Source organism: Mesoplodon bidens (assembly GCF_964165515.1).
Source record: "Mesoplodon bidens genome assembly, chromosome: 12".
Taxonomy (NCBI): domain Eukaryota; kingdom Metazoa; phylum Chordata; class Mammalia; order Artiodactyla; family Ziphiidae; genus Mesoplodon; species Mesoplodon bidens.
The window spans coordinates 63,768,329-63,795,518 of NC_138168.1; the positions used below are offsets into that span (position 1 = coordinate 63,768,329).

Consider the following 27,190-nt stretch of genomic DNA (forward strand, 5'->3'; position numbering starts at 1 on the left):
CCGTAGGCCACAACTACTGAGCCTGTGCTCTAGAGCCCGCGAACCACAACTACTGAGCCCATGTGCTGCAACTACTGAGCCCATGCTACACAGCTACTGAAGTCCGTGCGCCTAGAGCCCGTGCTCCGCAACTAGAGAAGCCACCGCAGTGAGAAGCCCACACACCGCAGCAAACAGTAGCCCCCGCTCGCCACAGCTAGAGAAAGGCCGTGCACAGCAACAAAGACTCAACACAGCCAAAAATAAATAAATAGAATAAATTAAAAAACAGTCATGATCTTTGTGTTATGGGATTTGTGACTGTTAGATTACACCACAGCCTTTAGGCAGGACTGTTTGGAGCTATGAATACCCATTAACCTGGACTAGCTGTTATTTCTTCTAGAACATCTCAAAACAACTTTCATTGTTAAGATAAACTTCAACGTTGGAGTTTATGTTTCCAGTGAAACTCCAATGAGTTTATGTTTCCATCTGATTAGAAAGCAAATCCTCCCCAATCATTAGTACAGAAAACTAGGTGAGTTCAAACTGTCTTTAATGTCAAATGGAATTCAGTCATAAACGTCTCAATTCCCATCATTACTGTTCTCTCCCAAGGCTACCACTATATTTACAATGTCCCTGAACCTCTTCACTCTGTTCATGCTCACACGCACAAGCACACACAAGCACACACAGCAAATAAGGCTGGAGACAGGATTAATCCTCATTTACATGACCCAAACCTCAATTATACCGTTATACCATACTGTATTATTTCAGCATAGCCAAAAAAGAGGCAAAATTACCATAACACTTAAATATAATCCTTGATGAGAAAAATATATATATTTGGAAATCATTGGTTTATACTGGGGAGCGAGCCATTCAGAGTTTCTTAGTAAACTTGGGGTGCAACAATGAATATGATAAAGTGATGTCCTACACCATCACAGTATTTTGCAAAGCTATGATCATTAATAATGTGGATATTATCAGGTAAGTTGTTGCTGAGTTGCTGGTCCCACCAGAGATGGAACGTACGTCTTTAGTGTACCATCTGCCAAACAGTGACACTGTTAGAATAGGCTCAGATGATCCATTCTTGTTTACCAAACGCCCATCTTTTAGTACCTAAAGAAAAAGTGGGAAAAGTATAGTCAACTTGATTAGAATATACATTACAAGCAGACTCATGATTTTGAAACCATCCTAGATATCATGGTAGGTAAGGGGGCTAGGGCTAGGGTTGGGGCTTGGGGAACATGTGGGAAAGATAGGAAACAGCTATTTTATATGTAAGGAAGACTAGAGCCATTCTAGAGGGTTCAATAATTGAGTTTAAACAATCAGATGTAACCCTTAATGAAAAGTCAGAAATCATCAGTAGCAAAAATTTATTGAGTCCAATTATAAGCAAGATAACCAGGAACCAGAGGAACACAAATAACATCCTTCCCTCAAGAAGCTTCAAAGTTAATGGTGAAACTGAGAAGATGCCACATATAAAGGGAGAAATCAGTATATTAGTATATTGCAGAGAGAAACAGGTATGTGCCTAGGAGGTCTGAGAAGGAATAGCTGAACTGCTCTGCTTCCCAAGGTGGGATACAGTCTGCTACAAGGAGCAGTTAGGAATTTCTCCCTGGGGCAGTATGATGGAAGACTTTGTGCCAAGTGGAAATCAAGCAGCAAAGGCTCATTCTGAGACAGCAATGTATGTGACAGATCTAGGCAATGTGCTTTCTCACTCCAATTTGGTTAGAACAAGTTGTGTGCTGGAGCCAGTGGTGTGTAAGCTCACAACAACAGACTGTTAAATCTTCAGGAACTTTGACAGCTGGTTGTTAAACATGGTTTTTCTTGAAATTGATGGTGGTGAGAATATTTACATCATGATAACTGGCAAATGCCACAAATCGGAGCTTTTCTTTTTCTTCCTCAGAGAGTGGCTTGTTACAATTTACAGCACATCATTAGCTGGAGTTGAAGATTATTGAAGAGGAGACTAAGCCATATGGTCAAAGAGAACTGTACGGATCGGATTTGTGAAAGCCATGAATGATCAGATCTATCCTGAAGGCAAGAGGCTTCTCTGTAAGGGAGTAATGTATGCAAAGTAATGGAACAAGAATAGAAAAAAACACAAATAGACAACAGATAGAACAAGAATTAAAGAAAATGAGTTCATCATCAGTTGTGAGAAGGACAGTTTGGATGGGGAAGAACTTAGAAGGTGAGAAATCAGATACTTTATAACTAGAAGTAGAAAATACCTAAATATCCCCGAAGGTGATTATTGTGGTGACACACGCACACAAATACATAGCTCACTGACAAGTCGTCAAACACACAACCTGTTGGTAATTAAATGAACAAATATAAAATGTTAAATGTTCATTGTTTATTAAGTGTTCCTTGTTTCTAAAGAGTCCCTTGTTTATTAAATTGTTCGTTAAAGAACAAAAATGAAATAACAGAGGTATATTTCAAATTGCATTTGAGTGAAAGTTTGAAACAAGTTAAACACAAATATTTAGTTTTCTTGTGACTTTTCATCAATATAGTAAAATTGTGTCTATTTTGACCTCTTTGGAATTAATTGTTCCACATTGGTGATTGTCCCTTGGGTTCTAGTTAGAACTTAGCATTTTTACTGTTTTATTCTTACAAATTTTCCTAAAATATACTATATAATTAACTGGCCTTCTAAGTTACACTCAAGATAATTTGACCTTTTTGACTATTCCCTTAAACTGGTAGTTTTTACCCACCAAAATCACCGGTAGGACTATGAAAAATATAGGTCTCATCCCCAGAGATTCTGATTTACTGTATCTACAGTGGAACCTGGCCTCCTACTCCTCCAGTCTGTCTGCACATTGATGTATACTTACATGATGCTCAGTACATGTGGCCTAATTCTGGCAAGCTTTTCCTCCAGTTGTTGATGAACTTGGTTAACTAGGTAACCTTTTGAGGTAAGTACCTAAAAATATATCCTGATACTTGTATAATGCTCCACTGTTCACAAAGTGCTTTCACATGCATTACCAAATCAGTGAGGAAGATATTCTCCCCATTTTACAGGTAGGAAATTCAGAGGTTAACTGACTTGCACAAACTTACATAACTACATAGTTGTAGAGGCCACACTTCTGATAATATGCCAGAGTTAACCTAAAATGTTAAAGCAAGATGTTTCCCACAGTTGTGGTGATGGTCAGTGACACTTCATGCTCTTAGCGTAGAACTAAGGATGGGGAAAAGATAGGCAATGAATATGTTGGAATCTCTGCAGAAGTGATCCTCAAAGATAATGTGGAAATATGTGTTGATGGAGAGTCCATCAGTCAAGGAAACTGGGGAAATACTCAGGAAGACATGGTCAGTGTGACTCATGTAAAAAACTTGTCATCTATGGTAGGGGTCCCCAACCCTCAGGCCACGGACTGGTAATGGTACCAGTCCGTGGCCTGTTAGGAACTGGGCAACACAGCAGGAGGTGAGTGGCGGGCAAGTGAGCGAAGCTTGATCTGTATTTACAGCCACTCCCCATCACTCGTGTTACCGCCTGAGCTCCACCTCCTGTGAGAATCTAATGCCACCGCTGATCTATTTTTTAAAATCGTACTCAGAAAATTAGATTGTGTGCTAAATTTAAATGGCAGGGCTTACAAGATATAGTGCACCCATACCTAAGCTTACCTGGGTGAACCCTACTCTCCCATCTCTGACTTCCTTGAATTGGCCCCTGAAACTTTCAGTTCATTTACACATATTTGTGCCACTCTAGCCAACTTTCAACTACGGGATTTGAGCCCCAGACCCCTTACTTCAGATCTGATCAAGATTTTCTGGAGTTGGCATTTAAGCTTTTATTCCAGCCTCAATTTGCTCATGAGATTCTGCCTAACTGGGTTCTATGGCAGCCAAGGATTCCCATTCTCTGGGTTTCCCAGCCTTAAGGCTGCATTGTATGTTGAACTATTGGTATTACAGAATTAAATATTTTTATAAATATGACCAATTCCAATCTGATTAAACAGGCAGACACAGATATACGACCATAAGCAATCTGCAATTTTAAAGATTTCCTTGCTTGATGTTTTGGATTACTTAACTTAGATCCTATTTTTCTTTTATAAAAAAAATGCAGTGATTTCACTTTAGGTTCTGAAACTCTGCCACTGTTTGTCACAGTTCAGTGAAGACATTAAGGGCCAAACTTGTAGAGTATGTGTATGTACATGTGTATATGTGCCATGTACTGACTAGAAGATACAAACCTACAGAATCTTAATTTTAATTTGAGACTAGCTTAATTTGTGGATTAATTGGCTATGGTCACTATGGTTTATGAAATAAATATTTGATTTTTCTGTTTGTCTCCACATGTGACAAAAAGAAACTAAAAATCTGTAAGTAAATATTCTGCAATGAATGTTGCCTCAGGCTCATAGGGTCTAGGTGTCTTATGGTGTTATTCCAACAAAGTGTCATCACTTTAGAATTAGTTGCTGTATGTTGCAAAAATGGTCACAAAAATTTCCCCTCCTTTATCCATACCCTTTGCAGTATGATTTTACAGCTCTTCCCATTGAGAGTTCTGCAGCATTTATTTCTCCACCCTTTGAATCTACCTTGGTCATGTGACTTGCTTTGGTAGATGAGATATTTGCAAACATGTTGCAAGAAGAGACTTGAAAAGAACTGGCCTATTGTGTCTTTCCCTATTTATGCTCTTGGACTCCTTAATCTAACATGTGAACAAGACAAGGCTTTCTGGAAGATGAGGGACCACAGAGGGAGAGTGGCCCCAATCATCCCACCTTGCCAAGACTATGCCATCGCAAACCAGCCAGCCCCAACTAACCCACCTGCTAGCGGCAGATGCATGAATGAGCTCAGCCAAGATCAACCGAGCCTCTTCTAGTCCAGAAGAACAGCCAAGCTACACCCAGTTCACATCACCAACCACAAAATCAGGGCTAAAGAAATGGTTATTGTGTAAAACCATGAAATTTTGAGGAGTCTGTTACACAGCAAAAGTTAACAGATACAGTTGTCATAGCCTGTTTTATTTGACTTCAGAAAACAGATAAAATGAAGACACTCTTAAAGTTATCCTACCTCAAATTTTCCGGGTGCCAGATTGATTTTAGTAAGTAGCACTTCAGGGAAAACATACTCCGTTCTAAATGTGCCACTTAGGGAGAACATTTCAAATCTTGTCAGAGCAGTGTCTACTGGCTGTCCACAAGTTGTCAGATTAGTAGATTTACATTTCACCATTGTGCATACCTGTGTAGAAGAGACGCACATGAAATGCAATGTCTTGCATCTAAGTTACTTGTACTAGAACTGTTGACTCAGTTTATAAACGTAGCAAAGTAAATATTTTCACCATCTGATAAAGGGATTTGGATCATATAATTACCTGCTTTATTGAAAATGGCAAATGATTAAGAACCAACCCCCACTTCCTGGGTAACTAGCGGGATTGAAAGAAAGAAGCCAGTTTAAAACTAGATTTGTAATAGGAAAGAACAAATCCACTCCATACTGGATCTGTTTCTTTTTATTTAAACCTTTGTAGTCTACTGCTTTTGCTACAAGTTAATCACTAAAGGCATGCTGCCTATAAGCTTTAAATTATACATAATGAACCATCTCTGAGAATCCTGCCTTTCATGTAATGAGCTAAAATACCTTTGTTTAGCTCACAGGAAACTTCCAGACCAGGCACACCTATGAATGGCTGCAGGAAGGAAAAAATAAACACATCCCCTCCAGAGTCTGACTGGAATTAGGATTTTACCCCCTCCCCATTTAGTGTAAAAGAAGCCTGAATTCTACCTCAGGGAAGATGGTTCCTTGGGACACTAGTCTACCATCTTCTCAGTCTGCTGGCTTTCCAAATAAAGTCACTATTCCTTGTCCCAACAACTCATCTCTCAATGTACTGGTCTGTCATACAGCAAGCAGTACAAGCTTGGACTTGGTAACAGATATAAACCATTAGTCTGGCATGTCAGATGATGGCATTTGGCCCAAGAAAGTAGAGGTATTTGGGCAACAGGAGTACAAAAGCCAAAAGGATGATTAAAATTTTGACCATCTCTCTTTTTTTTTTTTCATATCTGTTTCCTTAGGAGAAGGCAGTGAGGCACAGAGTAAAATAAGAAAAAACAAATGCATAGCCAACATTATACAAAAAGTTTAAAAAATTTGTCACTGGAAGGGCATGAAATGATCAGGGCATTTGGTTATGAGAGAAGTTAAAATAAAAGTTATATCCCTACTTATTGTTGGTTTTAAAAGTTAAAACAAGACTTTATATTCAGATGTGTCAGCAAAGCTACTTAAAGAAGCCTTCTTGAAGTTCACTTCAATATGTAAACTAGTTTCATTAGTCAAATAGAAAATCAGCATCGTCAGGCTAATGTATTCTTTTAATGTGCTCAAAGCAAGCAATCAATGATACTTAGCCCCCCTGCAAATATCACATGATTAATCCCAAAGTGTGTGTGTGTGTGTGTGTGTGTGTGTGTGTGTGTTTGTGTGTGTGTGTGAGACACTGGCAATGCATGCAGTCATGCCAAGGAAAAGCATTTGGCTCCCTGGGACAAATATGAAAACTTAACCCCAGAATTTACTGACATCCAAACACTCCCTTTCTCTCGAGCTGAGATTACCTGCCAATACTCTCTTCTCCTTCGGCCATGAAGTCCAGCAAAGGCGCCTAGAACATACACTTCATTCTCTTTTCCTAACATTCTGTAGCTTAAATGACAGCACAGCTCTTTTCGACAGACTGTAAGGTTTCCTGCATTTTCAAAGAGTTCTGTGAAGTTGAACTCATCCCGGGAAATAAAGCCCCTAAAGGAGTTTTTCTGTCCTGGGAATGGTTTGACGGTGGTGGCGTAGGCACTCCAATTCACAGCTGGTGGGTAGGTCGGAGAGTTTCGGGGATACGAATCCACCTCTGCAAAGAGGATCTTTCCCAACTCTGTTTCCATATCATAATGGTATGCTTTGGGAGAGTGTGGTGCATAGATACCACTGCCTGTGAATGGAAGACAAGTCTTTTAAAAACAAAAAGCAAACCCAACACCACCAGTTTCCCCATCAGAACTGAGCATGTGGTCATGTCACAAGATTAGTCACAATGAGAAAGCACAAGGCACTGAACACCTACGTATAATACTTCTCCTATTCTCTACTGGAGGAGATTAAACTACATGATCAGTGGTCTCATTTCAAATAAACTTTGAATATAATTTACTAGCACTATAGAAAATTAAGCCAAATATTAAAATCGTTGTACTCAGGCATTCCTGAGAGGTAGGGAAGTTAATACAAAACTCCCTCCCATTCTCCATTGTGGTGGTTTTCAAATATGTTCCAAAATTCTTCAACACTCCTTTCTCCAATGGGTGGATCTAATTCCCTTCACTTTGAGTGTGGGCTTGACTTAGTGACATACTCCTAATCAATAGAACATGGTAGAAATAATGGTTTGTGACTAGTCATTAATGGCAATGCAGCTTTCCTCTTTCTCTCTCTCTCTCCATCTCCCTCTCTCTCTCCCTCTTTCTCTCATTACTTGTTCTGGAAGAAGCCAGCTGCCATGTCATAAGGATACATCACACAGCCCTATGGACAGACCCATGTGCAAGAAATGAAGGTCTCCTCTCAACACCCACTGAGAAAGAGAGGAACCCTACCGATAGCCGTATGAGTGAGCCATCCTGGAAGCAGGTCTGCCAGCCCCAATCAAGCCTTCAGATGACATTTAGCCCAGCCAACAGTTTAATGTAACCTGAAGAGATGGCTTGAGCCAGGACCACCCAGCTAAGCTACTCCCAAATTCCTGACCAACACAAATTGTAAGATAATAAATGTTTATTGTTTTTAAGCCGCTTTCACATTTTACTTTTAAAGCAATTTGTTATACAGCAACATCTCAATAATACACTACTCTGCCTTGCCAGTCATAGAGCATATCTTATTTATTTCCCTGCTTTGCCCCGTACTATCTCGTGGCCTTTGGCAAGTTACTTGCATTTTTGTGTGTCTCAGTTTTCTAATATGCAAAATTGGAATGATAGTACTCAGCGCATACGTAGAGTTGTTGTGAGGATAGATGAAATAATACACATAAAAGTCTTAACACAGCCATAGCTGTTATAATCAAGCAGTAGCTTTTCTTTTCTTCTTCCTCTTTTTTTTTTTAATGAAAGGATACAAACATAGTGAGAAGTCCCAACAAAGAACCAAAAAATTACAACAGGTCATATCTGAGGCACAAGTTTCTCTGCATTTAGAAATATAATCAGCAAACCACATCTGGTCATGAATTACCTGTCATTTTTAGGCTGACATTATGTGTGTTGGCCACAAGAAGATTAACTCTCATTCCCATTGCCCAAGCTGAATGAAATTCAATAGCTGTCAAAAAGGGCAAAACATTCATCCAAGCTGTGGGAAACAATATGGTGTCCACGTGGAAATCTTTCACCAGGGTCACAGCAGGATCATGGAAGAGAATATCAAAGCATGTGAAAATGCCAAGCTTTCCAAAGGAGGTGTTGAAAGTCACCAACTCCGGCTTTTCGGGGACATTAAACTGAAGCTCAGAGTAGAGGTGGTACTATAACAAACACACAGGATAAAACCAGGAAAGGCTTGTTTATTGAAGAGGTGACACATGAAAACTCTCCAAGTTAGTAATTTTGAGATTTGACAATGCTCAATAGCAGGAAATCTATAGAAGGTGAATGCCTCTGGTGACTGGAAGTTAATTTCCAAAGAAAAATATGAAGAAATATAGCCTCTCTCACTCCCTCTCTCCCTCTCTCTCTCTCTCTAACTTTCCCTCTCTTTCTCTCTCTCTCCCTCCCTCTCTCTCCTTATCTTCCTCCCTCTCTCAATCAGGAGCCAAATACCTCCCCATAAATCGTAAACACTATGTGCTTCTTGAAAGCTGAAGACATACATCATTTTTCTTTGAGTCCCTGATACCTATAAACATAATAGATGCACAGTAAATATCTATTAATCAGATGAGGGAGGCCCTCTCCCTCTTTACAGTATTCCATCCAAAGTAATTTCAGGGACTCTTACTCAGCTTTCAAAATTGTTGTTAAAAATGAATATTTTATTTCATTCTCTCTGATTTCTTCCAAGTAAACTTGAGAAATGAACCTAGTCTAACTTAATAATCAGGGTCAACAGCTTAATAAAATGATTTGCAAAGTAGGAAAGACTGAGGGTTGGGAGCCAGACTACTAAAACTTCTCTCTAAATTTATTTTCTACCTAAAAAAAATTTTAATTGAAATTTACTAGCATTTTAAGAATTGATTGACAAAAGTACTCTTATCAGATCCATATGTCAGAGAGCATGGGTCACGAACTGTTCTGAGGTACCCTGATGGAAGAGTGAGAGCTTCTCACTTTAGGATGACCCAGGTCCTCATTAACTGTCCACATCCAGTGCACTGTGTCATCCTGCCATTTACTGAGCCTGGATAAATGGATTGACCGACTATGCTACCAGTTTAACTAGGTCAACACTTACAGAATGGAAGAGTAGCTGCAAAGAAAGAGCCTTTAAAAATGATACTCACAAAGCAAACACAGTCTCAGAAACAAGGAAAATGGAAGTACTGACATTTCTATTTCCAGTCTGAGACACATTTTTGAGAACACAGAAGTTTAATTACATATAAAAACAAGTTGTGGGGCTTCCCTGGTGGTGCAGTGGTTGAGAGTCTGCCTGCCAATGCAGGGAACACGGGTTCGTGCCCCAGTCCAGGAAGATCCCACATGCCGCGGAGCAGCTGGGCCTGTGAGCCATGGCCACTGAGCCTGCGCATCCGGAGCCTGTGCTCTGCAACGGGAGCGGCCACAACAGTGAGAGGCCCGTGTACCACAACAACAACAAAAAACCAAGTTGTGAAATCCGCAAGTTTATGAAGAAAACTTTTTGAAAGTTTTGAGTTTTATTTATAAATACACAAATAAACACACAAATAAATATAAATATATTTTATTTTGACGACTCATGTTAAAATTTTTTTTCCATATAGAGGTATATGATCAAAAACATTTGAAAGTCATTGGCTCAATGTCACTCCTCTTGAGTAATATTTATTTTTCCCTAGGACTTCCAGGAGATAATTTCTCCAGTCAGAAGATTTTGAAGCCACGATTAAGATGCTTAGAAAAAAATATGGGAGAGGAAAAGGGACATTCACACTGACCTGCACATCCCATAACCATTTAAAAGGTCAGCCTCTCTCCCGGTCCAATTTAGTATAAAATTATGACTTCAGGTTATTTTACTCTTTCAATTCAGATTTTAAAGTAAAAAATTTATGATTTGACCTTAAATCAATAAGAGGATAATTAAATTAACTGGTGTAGAAACTAAAAGAGAAAGATCATTTTTGTGACTTGATAGAAAGCAGGGAAATTAACTTCCATGCAACTGATTCATATGATGTGAAAACATCTTTTATCATTTCAAAATTAAATGGCATCCAGACTACAGTCATCTCAGTATCTTTTATATCAATATGAAAATTACTTGTTTTATATATGCAAAAACTTTATCTCAATCCTGGACTATTACCAAACCTTTCTTACAGGTCTCTGCCTACAATTTTTTCCACATTTCTAAAGTGTCATTTTCTTTATTGCTCGCTTTAAAAAAAAATCTTGGTAACATTGTGTTATAAGAGAATGAAGCTCTAACTCTTAAACACAGCATCCACCCCCTCATAGCAGGCTCCATATTACACACCCACCCCCTCTTACCTTATGGTAACGTGCCACCAGCTTTCCCTTTGCATCATACACCACGTTGGTGTTGTATTGATAATGGCCATTTGGAGGACACGCAGAGTCATAGGAATTACATGGCTTTTTGTCCCCAATATTTGCCAAGACATAGATAGAGTTGTTTTTGGCCAGGCAGCTGAGTCTTCTTTGTACTGGTGTATGACCAAATCTAAATCCAATTTTAATTAAGACTTTTCAGTAAGTCAGACAGAGAAAGACAAATACTGTATGATATAACTTATATGTGGAATTTTAAAAGGTCAAACTTGTAGAAACAGAAGATAGAATGGTGGTTACTAGCGGCTTGATTGTGGGGAACTGGGGAGATGCAGTTTAAGGGTACGAACTTGCAACTAATAGATAAATAAGTCCTGGAGACTGAATGCATAACATAGCGCTTATAGTCAACAATCCTGAATGATAAACTTCAAAGTTGCTGTGAAACTGGATCTTAATTGTTCTCATACAAAAAAGAAATGATAATTATGTGACATGATAGAGATTATATGTAGAAGTCACAAATTGTGCCTAACCTTGATGAATTATTTTCCACATTGTATCTATTTCTCCAGCAATTTATTATTCACACTCCTGCATCAACAGTTGTCATCTCTCTACTAGATCATTCCATCAGCATGCAAATATGCTCTAGTACCTCTCATCTTTAAACAAAATAAAATAAAAACCTCTCTTGACCCCCATGCCCCTCTACTTTATGCCCCATTCCTTAGGTCCATCTTACAACAAAACTCCCTGGAAGAGCTGGACAGTTTGCTATCCTCAGCCCATCTTCTCCCGTTCTCTTTAGAAGTGCTCAGATCAGCTTTCATTGCTATCATCCCACCCGACAACTCTCTCTAATGCTGATGATGACATCCACATGATATCATCATCACGTGACATCTTGTGATCTTGTGCTACTTACCTGCAGCAGTTGACACAGTTACTTACACCCTCCTCCCGGAAGCACTTCACCTTGCTTATTGGACCCCACGCTCTCATTCTCCTACTCACTGGGTGCTTTTCTCCATCTCCTTTTCTGGTTCCTCTTCATGTGCACTGAGTCTAAACACTGCAGTTTCTTATAGCTCAAGCATTAGATCTCTTCTCTAACTCACTCCATGGGTGAACTCATCACGGTGTTAAAAAATTTTTCTCGGGACTTCCGGGGAAGATGGCGGAAGAGTAACAAGCGGAGATCACCTTCCTCCCCACAGATACACCAGAAATACAGCTACACGTGGAACAACTCCTACAGAACACCTACTGAACGCTGGTAGAAGACCTCAGACCTCCCAAAAGGCAAGAAACTCCCCACATACCTGGGTAGGGCAAAGCGGAGAGATTCCCGCACAGAGGATTGGTGCCGACCGGCACTCACCAGCCCGAGAGGCTTGTCTGCTCGCCCGCCAGGGCGGGCGGCGCTGGAAGCTGAGGCTCGGGCTTTGGTCAGAGCGCAGGGAGAGGACTGGGGCTGGCGGAGAGAACTCAGCCTGAAGGGGGCTAATGCGCCACAGCTAGCCGGGAGGGAGTCCGGGAAAACTCTGGAGCTGCCGAAGAGGCAAGAGACTTTTTCTTCCCTCTTGGTTTCCTGGTGTGCGAGGAGAGGGGATTAAGAGCGCTGCGTAAAGGAGCTCTACAGACGGGCGCGAGCCGCGGCTGAAAGCGCGCAGCCCAGAGACGGGCGTGGGACGCTGGGGCTGCTGCTGCTGCCGCCAAGAGGCCTGTGTGCGAGCGCAGGTCACTGTCCACGCCGCCCTTACGGGAGCCTGTGCAGCCCGTCACTGCCGGGGTCCCGGGATCCAGAGACGGCTTCCCTGGGAGAACGCACGGCGCGCCTCGGGCTGGTGCAACGTCACGCCAGCCTCTGCCGCTGCAGGCTCGCCCCACACTCCGTGCCCCTCCCTCGCCCCCGGCCTGAGTGAACCAGAGTCCCTGAAGCGGCTGCTCCTTTAACCCTGTCCTGTCTGAGCGAAGAACAGACGCCCTCCGGCGACCTACACGCAGAGGCGGGGCCAAATCCAAAGCTGAGACCCGGGAGCTGTGAGAACAAAGAAGAGAAAGGGAAATCTCTCCCAGCAGCCTCAGAAGCAGCGGATTAAAGCTCCACAATCAACTTGATGTACCCTGCATCTGTGGAATACATGAATGGACAACAAATCATCCCAAATTGAGGAGCCAGGAGTCAGTGCTGTGCCTCTGAGGTGGGAGAGCCAACTTCAGGACACTGGTCCACAAGAGACCTCCCAGCTCCACATAATATCAAATGGCGAAAATCTTCCAGAGATCTCCATCTCAACACCAACACCCAGCTTCACTCAACGACCAGCAAGCTACAGTGCTGGACACCCTATGCCAAACAACTAGCAAGACAGGAACACAATGCCACCCATTAGCAGAGAGGTGGCCTAAAATCATAAAAAGTCCGCAGACACCCCAAAACACACCACCAGACGTGGACCTGCCCACCAGAAAGACAAGATCCAGCCTCATCCACCAGAACACAGGCACTACTCCCCTCTACCAGGAAGCCTACACAACCCACTAAACCAACCTTAGCCACTGGGGACAGACACCACAAACAACGGGAACTACGAACCTGCAGCCTGCAAAAAGGAGACCCCAAACACAGTAACATAAGCAAAATGAGAAGACAGAAAAACACACAGCAGGAGAAGAAGCAAGATAAAAACCCACCAGACCTAACAAATGAAGAGGTAATAGGCAGTCTATCTGAAAAAGGATTCAGAATAATGATAGTAAAGATGAACCAAGATTCTATTGCCAAGATCCAAAATCTTGGAAATAGAATAGACAAAATGCAAGAAACAGTTAACAAGGACCTAGAAGAACTAAAGATGAATCAAGCATCGATTAGAAACACAATAAATGAAATGAAAAATACTCTAGATGGGATCAATAGCAGAATAACTTGAGGCAGAAGAACAGATAAGTGAGGTGGAAGATAAAATAGTGGAAATAACTGATGCAGAGCAAAATAAAGAAAAAAGAATGAAAAGAGCAGAGGACAGTCTCAGAGACCTCTGGGACAACATTAAACGCACCAACATTCGAATTATAGGGGTTCCAGAAGAAGAAGAGAAAAAGAAAGGGACAGAAAATATTTGAAGAGATTATAGTTGAAAACTTCCCTAATATGGGAAAGGAAATAGTTAATCAAGTCCAGGAGGCACAGAGAGTCCCATACAGAATAAATCCAAGGAGAAATACGCCAAGACACATATTAATCAAACTGTCAAAAATTAAACACAAAGAAATCATATTAAAAGCAGCAAGGGAAAAACAACAAATAACACACAAGGGAATCCCCATCAGGTTAACAGCTGATCTCTCAGCAGAAACTCTACAAGCCAGAAGGGAGTGGTAGGACATAATTAAAGTGATGAAGGAGAAAAACCTGCAACCAAGATTGCTCTACCCAGCAAGGATCTCATTCAGATTTGATGGAGAAATTAAAACGTTTACAGACAAGCAAAAGCTGAGAGAGTTCAGCACCACCAAACCAGTTTTACAACAAATGCTAAAGGAACTTCTCTAGGCAAGAAACACAACAGAAGGAAAAGACCTACAATAATGAACCCAAAACAATTAAGAAAATGGGAATAGGAACATACATATCGATAATTACCTTAAATGTAAATGGACTAAATGCTCCCACCAAAAGACACAGATTGGCTGAATGGATACAAAAACAAGACCCATATATATGCTGTCTACAAGAGACCCACTTCAGACCTAGAGACACATACAGACTGAAAGTAAGGGGATGGAAAAAGATATTCCATGCAAATGGAAACCAAAAGAAAGCTGGAGTAGCAATTCTCATATCAGACAAAATAGACTTTAAAATAAAGACTACTTACTAGAAGAGACAAAGAAGGACACTACATAATGATCAAGGGATCAATCCAAGAAGAAGATATAACAATTGTAAATATTTATGCACCCAACATAGGAGCACCTCAATACATAAGGCAAATACTAACAGCCATAAATGGAGAAATCGACAGTAACACAGTCATAGTAGGGGACTTTAACACCCCACTTTCACCAATGGACAGATCATCCAAAATGAAAATAAATAAGGAAACACAAGCTTTAAATGATACATTAAACAGGATGGACTTAATTGATATTTATAGGACATTCCATCCCCAAACAACAGAATACACATTTTTCTCAAGTGCTCATGGAACATTCTCCAGGATAGATCATACCTTGGGTCACAAATCAAGCCTTGGTAAATTTAAGAAAATTGAAATTGTATCAAGTATCTTTTCCAACCACAATGCTATGAGACTAGACATCAATTACAGGAAAAGAGCTGTAAAAAATACAAACACATGGAGGCTAAACAATACACTACTTAATAATGAAGTAATCACTGAAGAAATCAAAAAGGAAATTAAAAAATACCTAGAAACAAATGACAATGGAGACACGACGACCCAAAACCTATGGGATGCAGCAAAAGCAGTTCTAAGAGGGAAGTTTATAGCAATACAATCCTACCTTAAGAAACAGGAAACATTTCGAATAAACAACCTAACCTTGCACCTAAAGCAATTAGAGAAAGAAGAACAAAAACATCCCAAAGTTAGCAGAAGGAAAGAAATCATAAAAATCAGATCAGAAATAAAAGAAAAAGAAATGAAGGAAACGATAGCAAAGATCAATAAAACTAAAAGCTGGTTCTTTGAGAAGATAAACAAAATTGATAAACCATTAGCCAGACTCATCAAGAAAAAAAGGGAGAAGACTCAAATCAATAGAATTAGAAATGAAAAAGGAGAAGTACCAAGTGTCACTGCAGAAATACAAAAGATCATGAGAGATTACTACAAGCAACTCTATGCCAATAAAATGGACAACCTGGAAGAAATGGACAAATTCTTAGAAATGCACAACCTGCCAAGACTGACTCAGGAAGAAATAGAAAATATGAACAGACCAATCACAAGCACTGAAATTGAAACTGTGATAAAAAATCTTCCAGCAAACAAAAGCCCAGGACCAGATGGCTTCACAGGTGAATTCTATCAAGCATTTAGAGAAGAGTTAACACCTATCCTTCTCAAACTCTTCCAAAATATAGCAGAGGGAGGAACACTCCCAAACTCATTCTATGAGGCCACCATCACCTTGATACCAAAACCAGACAAGGATGTCACAAAGAAAGAAAACTACAGGCCAATATCACTGATGAACATAGATGCAAAAATCCTCAACAAAATACTAGCAAACAGAATCCAACAGCACATTAAAAGGATGATACACCATGATCAAGTGGGGTTTATTCCAGGAATGCAAGGATTCTTCAATATATGCAAATCAATCAACGTGATACACCATATTAACAAATTGAAGGAGAAAAACCATATGATTATCTCAATAGATGCAGAGAAAGGTTTCGACAAAATTCAACACCCATTTATGATAAAAACCCTGCAGAAAGTAGGCATAGAGGGAACTTTCCTCAACATAATAAAGGCCATATATGACAAACCCACAGCCAGCATCGTCCTCAGTGGTGAAAAACTGAAGCCATTTCCACGAAGATCAGGAACAAGACAAGGTTGCCCACTCTCACCACTCTTATTCAACATAGTTTTGGAAGTTTTAGCCACAGCAATCAGAGAAGAAAGGGAAATAAAAGGAATCCAAATCGGAAAAGAAGAAGTAAAGCTGTCACTGTTTGCAGATGACATGATACTATACATAGAGAATCCTAAAGATGCTACCAGAAAACTACTAGAGCTAATCAATGAATTTGGTAAAGTAGCAGGATACAAAATTAATGCACAGAAATCTCTGACATTCCTATATACTAATGATGAAAAATCTGAAAGTGAAATCAAGGAAACACTCCCATTTACCATTGCAACAAAAAGAATAAAATATCTAGGAATAAACCTACCTAAGGAGACAAAAGACCTGTATGCAGAAAATTATAAGACACTGATGAAAGAAATTAAAGATGATACAAATAGATGGAGAGATGTACCATGTTCTTGGATTGGAAGAATCAACATTGTGAAAATGACCCTACTACCCAAAGCAATCTACAGATTCAATGCAATCCCTATCAAACTACCACTGGCATTTTTCACAGAACTAGAACAAAAAATTTCACAATTTGTATGGAAACACAAAAGACCCCGAATAGCCAAAGCAATCTTGAGAACGAAAAATGGAGCTGGAGGAATCAGGCTCCCTGACTTCAGACTATACTACAAAGCTACAGTAATCAAGACAGTATGGTACTGGCACAAAAACAGAAAGATAGATCAATGGAACAGGATAGAAAGCCCAGAGATAAACCCACGCACATATGGTCACCTCATCTTTGATAAAGGAGGCAGGAATGTACAGTGAAGAAAAGACAGCCTCTTCAATAAGTGGTGCTGGGAAAGCTGGACAGGTACCTGTAAAAGTAGGAAATTAGAACACTCCCTGACACCATACACAAAAATAAACTCAAAACGGATTAAAGACCTAAATGTAAGGCCAGATACTATCAAACTCTTAGAGGAAAACATAGGCAGAACACTCTATGACATAAATCACAGCAAGATCCTTTTTGACCCACCTCCTAGAGAAATGGAAATAAAGACAAAAATAAACACATGGGACCTAAGGAAACTTAAAAGCTTTTGCACAGCAAAGGAAACCATAAACAAAACCAAAAGAGAACCCTCAGAATGGGAGAAAATATTTGTAAATGAAGCAACTGACAAAGGATTAATCTCCAAAATTTACAAGCAGCTCATGCAGCACAATAACAAAAAAAACAAACAACCCAATCCAAAAATGGGCAGAAGACCTAAATAGACATTTCTCCACAGAAGATATACAGACTGCCAACAAACACATGAAAGGATGCTCAACATCTTTGCTCATTAGAGAAATGCAAATCAAAACTACAATGGGGGCTTCCCTGGTGGCGCAGTGGTTGAGAGTCCGCCTGCCGATGCAGGGGACACGGGTTCGTGCCCCGGTCTGGGAAGAGCCCACATGCCGCGGAGCGGCTGGGCCCGTAAGCCATGGCTGCTGAGCCTGCACGTCCGGAGCCTGTGCTCCGCAACAGGAGAGGCCACAACAGTGGGAGGCCCGTATACTGCAAAAAAAAAAAACTACAATGAGATATCATCTCACACCAGTCAGAATGGCCATCATCAAAAAATCTAGAAACAATAAATGCTGGAGAGGGTGTGGAAAAAAGGGAACATTCTTGCACTGCTGGTGGGAATGTGAATTGGTACAGCCACTATGGAGAACGGTATGGAGGTTCCTTAAAAAACTACAAATAGAACTACCATATGACCCAGCAATCCCTCTACTGGGCATATACCCTGAGAAAACCATAATTCAAAAAGAGTCATGTACCAAAATGTTCATAGCAGCCCGATTTACAATAGCCCGGAGATGGAAACAACCTAAGTGTCCATCATCGGATGAATGGATAAAGAAGATGTGGCACATATATACAATGGAATATTACTCAGCGATAAAACGAAACGAAATTGAGCTATTTGTAATGAGGTGGATGGACCTAGAGTCTGTCATACAGAGTGAAGTACGTCAGAAAGAGAAAGACAAATACTGTATGCTAACACATATATATGGAATTTAAGAAAAAAAAATGTCATGAAGAACATAGGGGTAAGACAGGAATAAAGACACAGACCTACTAGAGCATGGACTTTAGGATATGGGGAGGGGGAAGGGTAAGCTGTGACAAAGCGAAAGAGCGGCATGGACATATATACACTAGCAAACGTAAGGTAGATAGCTAGTGGGAAGCAGCCACATAGCACAGGGAGATCAGCTCGGTGCTTTGTGACCGCCTGGAGGGGTGGGATAGGGAGGGTAGGAGGGAGACGCAAAAGGGAGGGGATATGGGAACATATGTATATGTATAACTGATTAAATTTGTTATAAAGCAGAAAAAAAATTTTTTTTAATTAAAAAAATATTTTTTCTCCCTCTTAGTGGTAAGTTTCTTTTCTTTTCATAAAGGAAGTTTATTCTTTTATTATTTCCAAAAATAATCCAGCTCCTAAAGTCTTGAAGTTTAAGATGTATTTGGGAATTTGTTTCTTGGTAGTTGGGGAATAGCCAAATGAGCTTTCTTTCTGATGTGAGGGCGGAGGTAGGGGTCTCAGTGTGTTAGTGGTGGTAATCCGAAATACAGACATATTATCTGGGTGGTGCAGGAATGGAACACCACTGGAACTCCCCTGGAAATGGTAGTGCTGTGAGCCATTAGACGAAGGCCAGCTCTGAGTGCCCTGACGGTTAGAAGCCCATACTCTGAAGATACCAAGATAACTGACAAATAAATAGCAGACTACAACAGAAGGGACATCATTCTTACCTTTGTGACTCTCTTTTTAGCTGTAACTCTGTGGCCTTATGTTATGCAAAGCGGTCTATAATTCTTATCTTTGGAAATGAAAGGAGTATGAACAGAAATGTTTGCAGGGCTTATAGAAAATTTGACTACTGTGCCTTTACAATGAATTTAGTAACTTTATTGTTGGAAGCCATCCTGAAGCCATTGCACCATGACAAAGTCATGAAGCAACGGAAGGTGAAACTGCAAGGCAGCGCCGTGCCAGGAAGGTGGACTACAGCTCTGTTGTTATGTTTTATGAGAATAAATTTACATATGGGGCAATTTTGGGGGGATGTTGCTCCACGTGAAGGAAAAATTCATCTAGGACTCCCCCTCCTGAAACTACCACAGAATGGGAAGTACCCACTAAAGCCCCGGGGAAATAGGTAAAGAATTAAGAGCTTGGAAATAAAGGGATGTTTTTATGAAAAACACCCTCTATTATGGAGTTATGGCCATGGGCCGGAGTTCCTGATGACATAGGAAATTTATGGTTCTATTATAAAGGAAGATTAATTATAAAAAAGCAAATGACTAGAGCAGAATCGGTTGCTAGGATCGGGAGAAAAACACTGTCTCAGTTGAAGGAAACAACGAGAATGAGCATGCAGGGTATATTGTAAATATTTTCGTGGAACCATTGTAAAAGTTTGCCCATGCAAGAAGAGAAATAGGAACAAGTAGCTCCAACTTTTACAATTAAAATAATCATATAACTGCTTGGCTTGGTTACTAAGAAATAACCTGTGATTAATGGGAACTTAGGGAAATATTTTAATAGGACATCTAGAAACTAGGGGATATATTTTTTTAAATCTTTATAGAATATTTTGAGATTTGATTGTGCTAAGATTGTTTGGCCACGTACCTGGTAATGTAATCAACTATAACATATAAACCTGTGATTGTAAACAATAAAGGAGAGGATGAGAGAGAGAAACATGCAATGCTGATACTTTAAGAAGTGTAATAGATTCATTTCCTTTGCTGACGCTATCCATCCCTCAGGTATCCCTGGACTGGCTGGAGCTGGACTCCGGCACTTTATATGATGAAACTAACTTTCCTACTATAGAAATACCTTTAAAAAGTTTATGTTTAAGGACATAAAAATGTGCTTGACAGTGAGTGCCTAGAACAGTGCCACTAAAGAAGGGAAATCCTATCTAAGAAGGTACATTTCTGTACCAGAGCTGTGTTGTAACCACCCTTTGGGCCCTCTGCTGGAAAAGTAGAATCAAGTCTCAAATAATGTCTTTTTAATTATATCCTATAATATTACAGATATAGGACAGTACTGTATCATACCTCTGTGAATGTAAAATATCTTGTACCTGCTTTATGATACACAGTAGTGACCATGCTTTATCAGATCTATTTATAATGATGTTATTCTAGAATGTTTTCTTTCCAGATGATGATTGAGAAGCTAATAAAGAAAATGGTGTCAGGTACCACAACAGTAACAGAACTTTGCTGTTTTCTGAGGTTTTGATTTTTACCTTTTTTTTTTTTAATGGATTGTGCTATATGTCTCTATAATTTTGTTCAGATGACTGCAGAACCTAGAAAAGCTGTTGCTGCTATTGATGCGTAAAATACTGCTCTTGGTCTTTTTATATAAATAAATACATCTATATATATGTATATATATATACATATATATGTATATACATAAAATTGGAATTTTTGGAAACTTTAGCTGTGCTGTCAACTTTGGAAAAAGTATCCCAGTTGTACAGTGTTGGGTTGGCACTGTACAGAAATTAACATCTATATTGGTCTAGAAATGTTAAAACATAATTTTTTTCCATTTGTACAGGGGTAACACACTGTGTTAAACATGTAAGGTCTTATCTACATGGGTTTTATTACAGAAACTAACAAAGTATTCTCTAAATAAAAATAAAAATACAAAAATTAAAATGTGCTTGAAAGGTCTCTATTTTTACCCCAAATAAAGAATATGGAGAGTGTTTTTTAATTTTTGTGGTTTCATCTGTGAATAGGTAACTCTTTGAGACATTTCTGCTTCCACTGAGGACCAAGATTCTTTGCTCTTTGACATTTACTGACCAATGTGGAGTTGGCAATATACTTATTGATAAGTTATTAACCTTACTTGAGAATAGTCATACTAAATGTGAAAGGAACAGAGTGAGAGCCATGTCAGGGTATCTTTTTAAAACTAAATATGATTATCAATATTTAAAAATGCAACTTTACTATTCTTGCATAGATGATAGATATTGTGTCTTATTTCCTAAAGCTTAATAGGTTTGAACATGGAGTTTATTTATAGAAGGCAAATAAGAGGAAATTTATAAAAGTGAATGTCTGAATAGAATGATGATAAACTTATCCATCCTATAAACTACATTATTCCATTAGTTTCATTAAGAGCAATGTGATTTGAAAAAAAGGCCTGTCTTAGGCTTCCCTGGTGGCACAGTGGTTAGGAATCTGCCTGCCAATGAAAGGGCATGGGTTTGAGCCCTGGTCCGGGAAGATCCCACATGCCACGGAGCAACTAAGCCTGTGTGCCACAACTACTGAGCCCGGGTGCCACAACTACTGAAGCCTGTGCACCTAGAGCCCATGCTCCACAACAAGAGAAGCCACCGCAGTGAGAAGCCTGCGTACCGCAACGAAGAGTAGCCCCCACTCGCTGCAACCAGAGAAAGCCCACGTGCAGCAACAAAGACCCAACACAGCCAAAAATAAATAAATTAAATAGATAAATTTATATTTTTAAAAAAAGGCCTGTATGTGAGAAGATTACTGTGGACCTAGATTTACTTAGGAGATATTTATAGATGGTTCCTCATTTGAGCTGCCACTGCTAAAGCACATCCCCGACCTCACCAATGAGAATCTAGTAAGATTCACCTTTGATTTTTACAGCACAATTATGTGTTTTGGAGCTTGCGTTTAACAGGCAGTCTGAATTCAAACCTCAGATGCTTCTTTATCATGACTGCACTTCCTGCTTCCTTACTGTAGCTCTTTATACATTTGCTGGTTTCATGGGTGAATGAGTGAATGCATGAATGAAAAGGGATGGATTGATAGTTACTCTTATCCAGGTTAGTAAATCTGATTTAAAAATTTTTTCTCCCTGACTTTATCCCTCCAACCCTGACCTTGTCTTTCATGCCAGACTCGAATACGCAACTGCCAAGGTTATATCTCCAGTTGGATATCTATTAAATCACAGCTCAAACTTCAGATGCACAAAACTGATTTCCTGAGTTCCATCCCAGACTTTCTATTCCTTCAGTGCTCCTGTAACCGAGAGGACCCTATGGGACCTTCCCAAGACAGACTCCCCCCATCCTCCATGTCCTCTACCTGCCTCTTTTTTTGTGGAAAAGCTTTAGTCTCCCAGGCCTTCCCCGAGTCACAAAAAACTGGCTCAAGAATTAATGATTGGAAGAATGTAAACACATAGTAACAAAAAAATAGCAGTTGGGTGGGGAGAACTGGTAACGATTTAAATAATAGATTAGCTATACAGCAGAGTCACAGAATCTTTAGTTCCTCCCCAAAGAACATAAATAACAGAGTCTGACACACATTCCTCAATTGTTTTGCAGATACTAAAATCCCCACCAGATGGAAGAAGCTAACTGCATGATGACCATGAGCACATAGCCCCCAGACTGGCTGGAGCCTGAGGATAGATGATGTTAACCCCTGTGACATCACCCTGTTACCTCACCATCAACCAATCAGAGAACTGTACAAGAGCTGATCACACACCCTGCCACTCTCTCCCTCACCTTGCCTTTAAAAACCCTTCTCTAGGGCTTCCCTGGTGGCACAGTGGTTGGGGCTCCGCCTGCCGGTTCAGGGGACATGGTTCGCATCCCAGTCTGGGAGGATCCCACGTGCCGCGGGGCAGCTGGACCCGTGGGCCATGGCTGCTGGGCCTGCGTGTCCGGAGCCTGTGCTCCGCAATGGGAGAGGCCGCAGCAGTGAGAGGCCCGCATACCGCTAAAAAACAAAACAAACAACAAAAAACCCTTCTCTAAAATCCATCGGGGAGTTTCGGTCTTTTGAGCATTAGCTGCTTGTATGTCTTGCTCGGCCCTGCACTTTCCTTCACTACAGCCCGGTGCCAGTACATAGGCTTTACTGTGCCTGGGCAAGTGGACACAAGTTTGGTTCAGTAACACTCCCTATGTCTGTAAATGGCAATTCCACGCCTACAACTGCTCAAGCCAAACATTTGGGAGTCCCTCTTTGTTTGTTTGTTTGTTTTCTTTTGTTTTCTGGTTGTGCCGAGTGGCCTATGGGATCTTGGTTCCCCGACCAGGGATTGAACTTGTGGCCCCTTCAGTGGAAGCACGGAGTCCTAACCACTGGACTGCCGGGGAAGTCCCATTAGCAGTTGGGCTACCTTGCTTGTTTTGATGTTGGGCTACCTTGCTTGTTTTTTCCTTTGGGGGGGTTGCAAAAACTCCTATATATCTTGGCTCCTACCTTACCTCTTTGGAACTGTCCGAAGAGGTATCTGAGGGGCTGTATCCCTGGCTAAAGTCCTTTGTAAATCCCCAAAGAAAACATAATTGTCAACTATTAGGTTGTGCTTTTTTTTTTCAGTCAGCATCCCTATTCTTATCTCCAAATGACATTCTATATAATAAATGAGTTTGTTTACATCTATCTTCTCCCACTAGAATATTCATAAGCCACAGGGAGGGCAAAGACTTTGTTTTAATAAGTGCTATATCTCCTATTCTTAAAATAGTATCTGGCACACAGTAGATGCTCAATAAGTAATAGTGAAATGAATTAAATGTAACTGTATTGGGTGACAACGCAAGCCCATTTTCTGTCAAAATTTCTTTTTTCTAGTGTAGAGCTATGAAAGAAGTATTTACTAACCATATGGAATAGATCTCTCCCCCAACCTTCACCAGTTTCCATAGCTACTGTGATATTTGACTAGTCCATAAATTTGCAACATATGTTGTTTTTAACAGAAAGTCCATCTTCCAATCCTACTGTGAGAAGAAAACAAATGGGTTGTCCCCCTTCTCAAAACTTCTAGGCAGAAAGACTGTCCAGGGCTTCCTTGGTGGCGCAGGGGTTGAGAATCTGCCTGCCAATGCAGGGGACATGGGTTCGAGCCCTGGTCTTGGAACAGCCCACCTGCCGCAGAGCAACTAGGCCCGTGAGCCACAACTACTGAGCCTGCACGTCTGGAGCCCGTGCTCCGCAACAAGAGAGAAAGAGACAGTGGAAGGCCCACGCACCGCGATGAAGAGTGGCCCCCGCTCGCCGCAACTAGAGAAAGCCCTCACACGGGAACGAAGACCCAACACACCCAAAAATAAATAAATAAATGTATTTAAAAAAAAAAAAAAAGAAAGAAAGACTGTCCAGCTATTGCCCCTTTTCTTCCACAAAAGTGTTTCTTACAAACATCATAGGAAGCATCAGCTCAAAACAGGAACGATTGGCAAGTGGAGCGGGCGACTGTCATGTAACCCGATATTCTCCTCGTTGCGCGGTTAGTCTCTTTAGAGCTGAGAAAAGCCATTTTCTGATAACCCTTATATAAAATTTACACTAACCAGGAGTGCCTCAAAAAGCGTGGTATCCATAATCCTCCAGCAAGAGCATGGCAAAGGGACATTTAATAAACTTAATTTGAGGTACAAGAGTGAGAGAAAGTGCAAGAGGGTAAGAGATGGTGAGAGGATTTGAGAGTTGAGAAAGAACGAGTGTGAAAGAGTGAGGGACTTTTTACTGCCATTATGGAAGTGTGCAATCCATGCCTCAATAATTCAAGCCTTAGTAGGTAGTAGGAGTTATATGTTAAATATACACACATATATTAAATATTTTACATTAGAAAGTTTCTGGATTACTTTTTCCCAGGAAAATTAGCTTTATGAGTCTAGGAAAATGCAAAGTTTCAAAACATAAAGTCTCACTAGAAAGTAGATAGTGAGGTCTTTCTGCCTGGGAAACAGATTCTAGAGCAGAGAGACTATGAATTGAAATATACTACCTTCAATAGAGACCTTGGAATATTTTCCAAACACAACCCCGTGTCCACTTCAGAAATTAATTTTCATGAGAAATTAATATTCATGAGATCGTGTTCCCCTTAGTTTCTAGTCCCAGTAATAAATATTTTTATATTTCTCCAAATTTAATAAAGATACTAGATTATAAATAATTGTTAAATGGCATCTAGGTACAATTTTAAAAAATCTAATGAATGCCAAGATACATATATATATATAAATATAAAACAAAAACATACACCACATACATGATCATTCAGGATTTATCATTTTGCTGAAGTGAACGTGTACATTTTAGAGAACCACAGCACTTTTGTACAAACAACTAGGATAAGTCAAATACCTGTGTGGGTCTTGACATGGAATCCAGTTCACCAGAGGATCTGGAATATCCTCCAGATAAGGGAAAATGGTTTCCCTGGTAAATTTCCATCCATATATTGCATCTTCTGGTGTCACAATGATCTGAGCACCCTGTTCAAAACAAGTTAAATCAAAATTATTTCTCTATGTATGTAGACTATTCAACACTCCAATCTTCACCAGCTCTCATGCCCCTCATAAATTATGATTAGCAGAAATAAAAGCATACCTGTTCAGCAGCCTGCTTAATTGCTCTCTCCACAATATCTATATTCTTGTTCATGAGGTGCAAGGCATCATCCTGAGAAACATGTGTTTCTGTGTGATTTGGCAATATGACAGCATGTTCATATACTGCAGCTTTGAAAGTATCCAAAGCACTGACATGCAGAATAATTAGGGCAAAAACTGCCACGGAGGTTTGAAAAGAGGAAATGATCATGGTCAAGGTCTAGCGAGTTCTGCAAGTGAAAGTAACATTCATGTAGTATTTATAAAGGAAGGAACATTTAGGTAACATGACTGCCACCTTTTATTTTACAATCTCATGAATATTATGCCTTATCATTTTGCAGGAAAAAAAATTCAGTTCCCTGAATGCAATCAAAAAGTATTACAAGGATTGTACATGTACTATGGATGAGATTTAATGTCAAATTTCAAAAAGACAAAATTCAAATATAGTACAGTTGTACCCTTTTATTAATAGAAAGAAAATAGTAACTAAATTAACTCTCATGTGAAGAACCATAATACAACAAATCTCATTTATTAAATTACAAAAACTAGATAATAATTTTTTTCTGTTCTGTTGACAGATCTACATCATGTTTATTTTAAGAAGAGAAGAAAAAATTTTAAAGTATTTACTACTAGGAAAATGCAATACACGGCAATATTGGGAACAAAATTCACCCAAGTCAACACTCTGACTTACCTATTAAAGACTCTGAACTTGCACCCCATAAAAACAAGATTTTGTGTCCAGTTTGCTCACTGCTGCATCCTTAGTACCTAAAGCACTGATCCTCCGGGTGCTGGTCCCTGGTGTTTGGCCAGAGGAGAAATCAAGAACTTCTGCTAAGGGGGCCCCAGCCCTCCGGGGACCAAGCCTCCTTCCTCCCCCACGCCTTTCCTCCCCAGCCCTCTCTCCTTCCTTCCTTCCTTCTTTCCTTTCTTCCCTCCTTCCCCCTTTCCTTCCTTTCTTTGGAGATAGATGGAAGGGGAGGGAAGCATCTCACTCTGGCTGGTGATTATAAAGATCATCTCTATTATAACCCAGATAAGATGTAATTTTCATTTTTGTTAGAGGCAAATAACCACATAAATGAGCTTTTAAAAAAAAACGCGTATGTTATGTGATCTCTGATAACCTCCTAGGATATCCATATTCTCCCTTCCCCAGTCCCAATCCTATCACACAAGAGTTTAGTGGGGTTTTTCGGTTTTCGATTTTGTTTTTTAATCTGAGTCTCTTCATTCAAATACTTTTAGACGGCATAGAAGAGTAGAAACAAATGAATAAAATTCTTTTA

General features: G+C 40.0%; 1 protein-coding gene across 2 annotated transcripts; it reads right to left on the minus strand.

The window, feature by feature from the left end:
- Positions 1 to 795: 795 nt before the first annotated feature.
- Positions 796 to 26,702, minus strand: LOC308626400 (pantetheine hydrolase VNN2-like). 2 transcript variants are annotated; one of them, XM_081251376.1, is made up of 8 exons: positions 26,593 to 26,702; positions 25,885 to 26,116; positions 25,636 to 25,766; positions 10,809 to 11,001; positions 8,350 to 8,638; positions 6,681 to 7,051; positions 5,116 to 5,286; positions 796 to 1,116 (listed from the first exon to the last, which is right to left on the minus strand). In XM_081251376.1, exons 2-8 carry the CDS (start codon positions 26,095 to 26,097, stop codon positions 925 to 927), a joined length of 1,560 nt encoding a protein of 519 aa, XP_081107502.1. In that variant the 5' UTR covers positions 26,098 to 26,116; positions 26,593 to 26,702; the 3' UTR covers positions 796 to 924. The 2 variants fall into 2 exon arrangements, with proteins under 2 accessions (XP_081107502.1, XP_081107503.1); XM_081251377.1 differs by having other exon boundaries at positions 973 to 2,339.
- Positions 26,703 to 27,190: the final 488 nt, after the last annotated feature.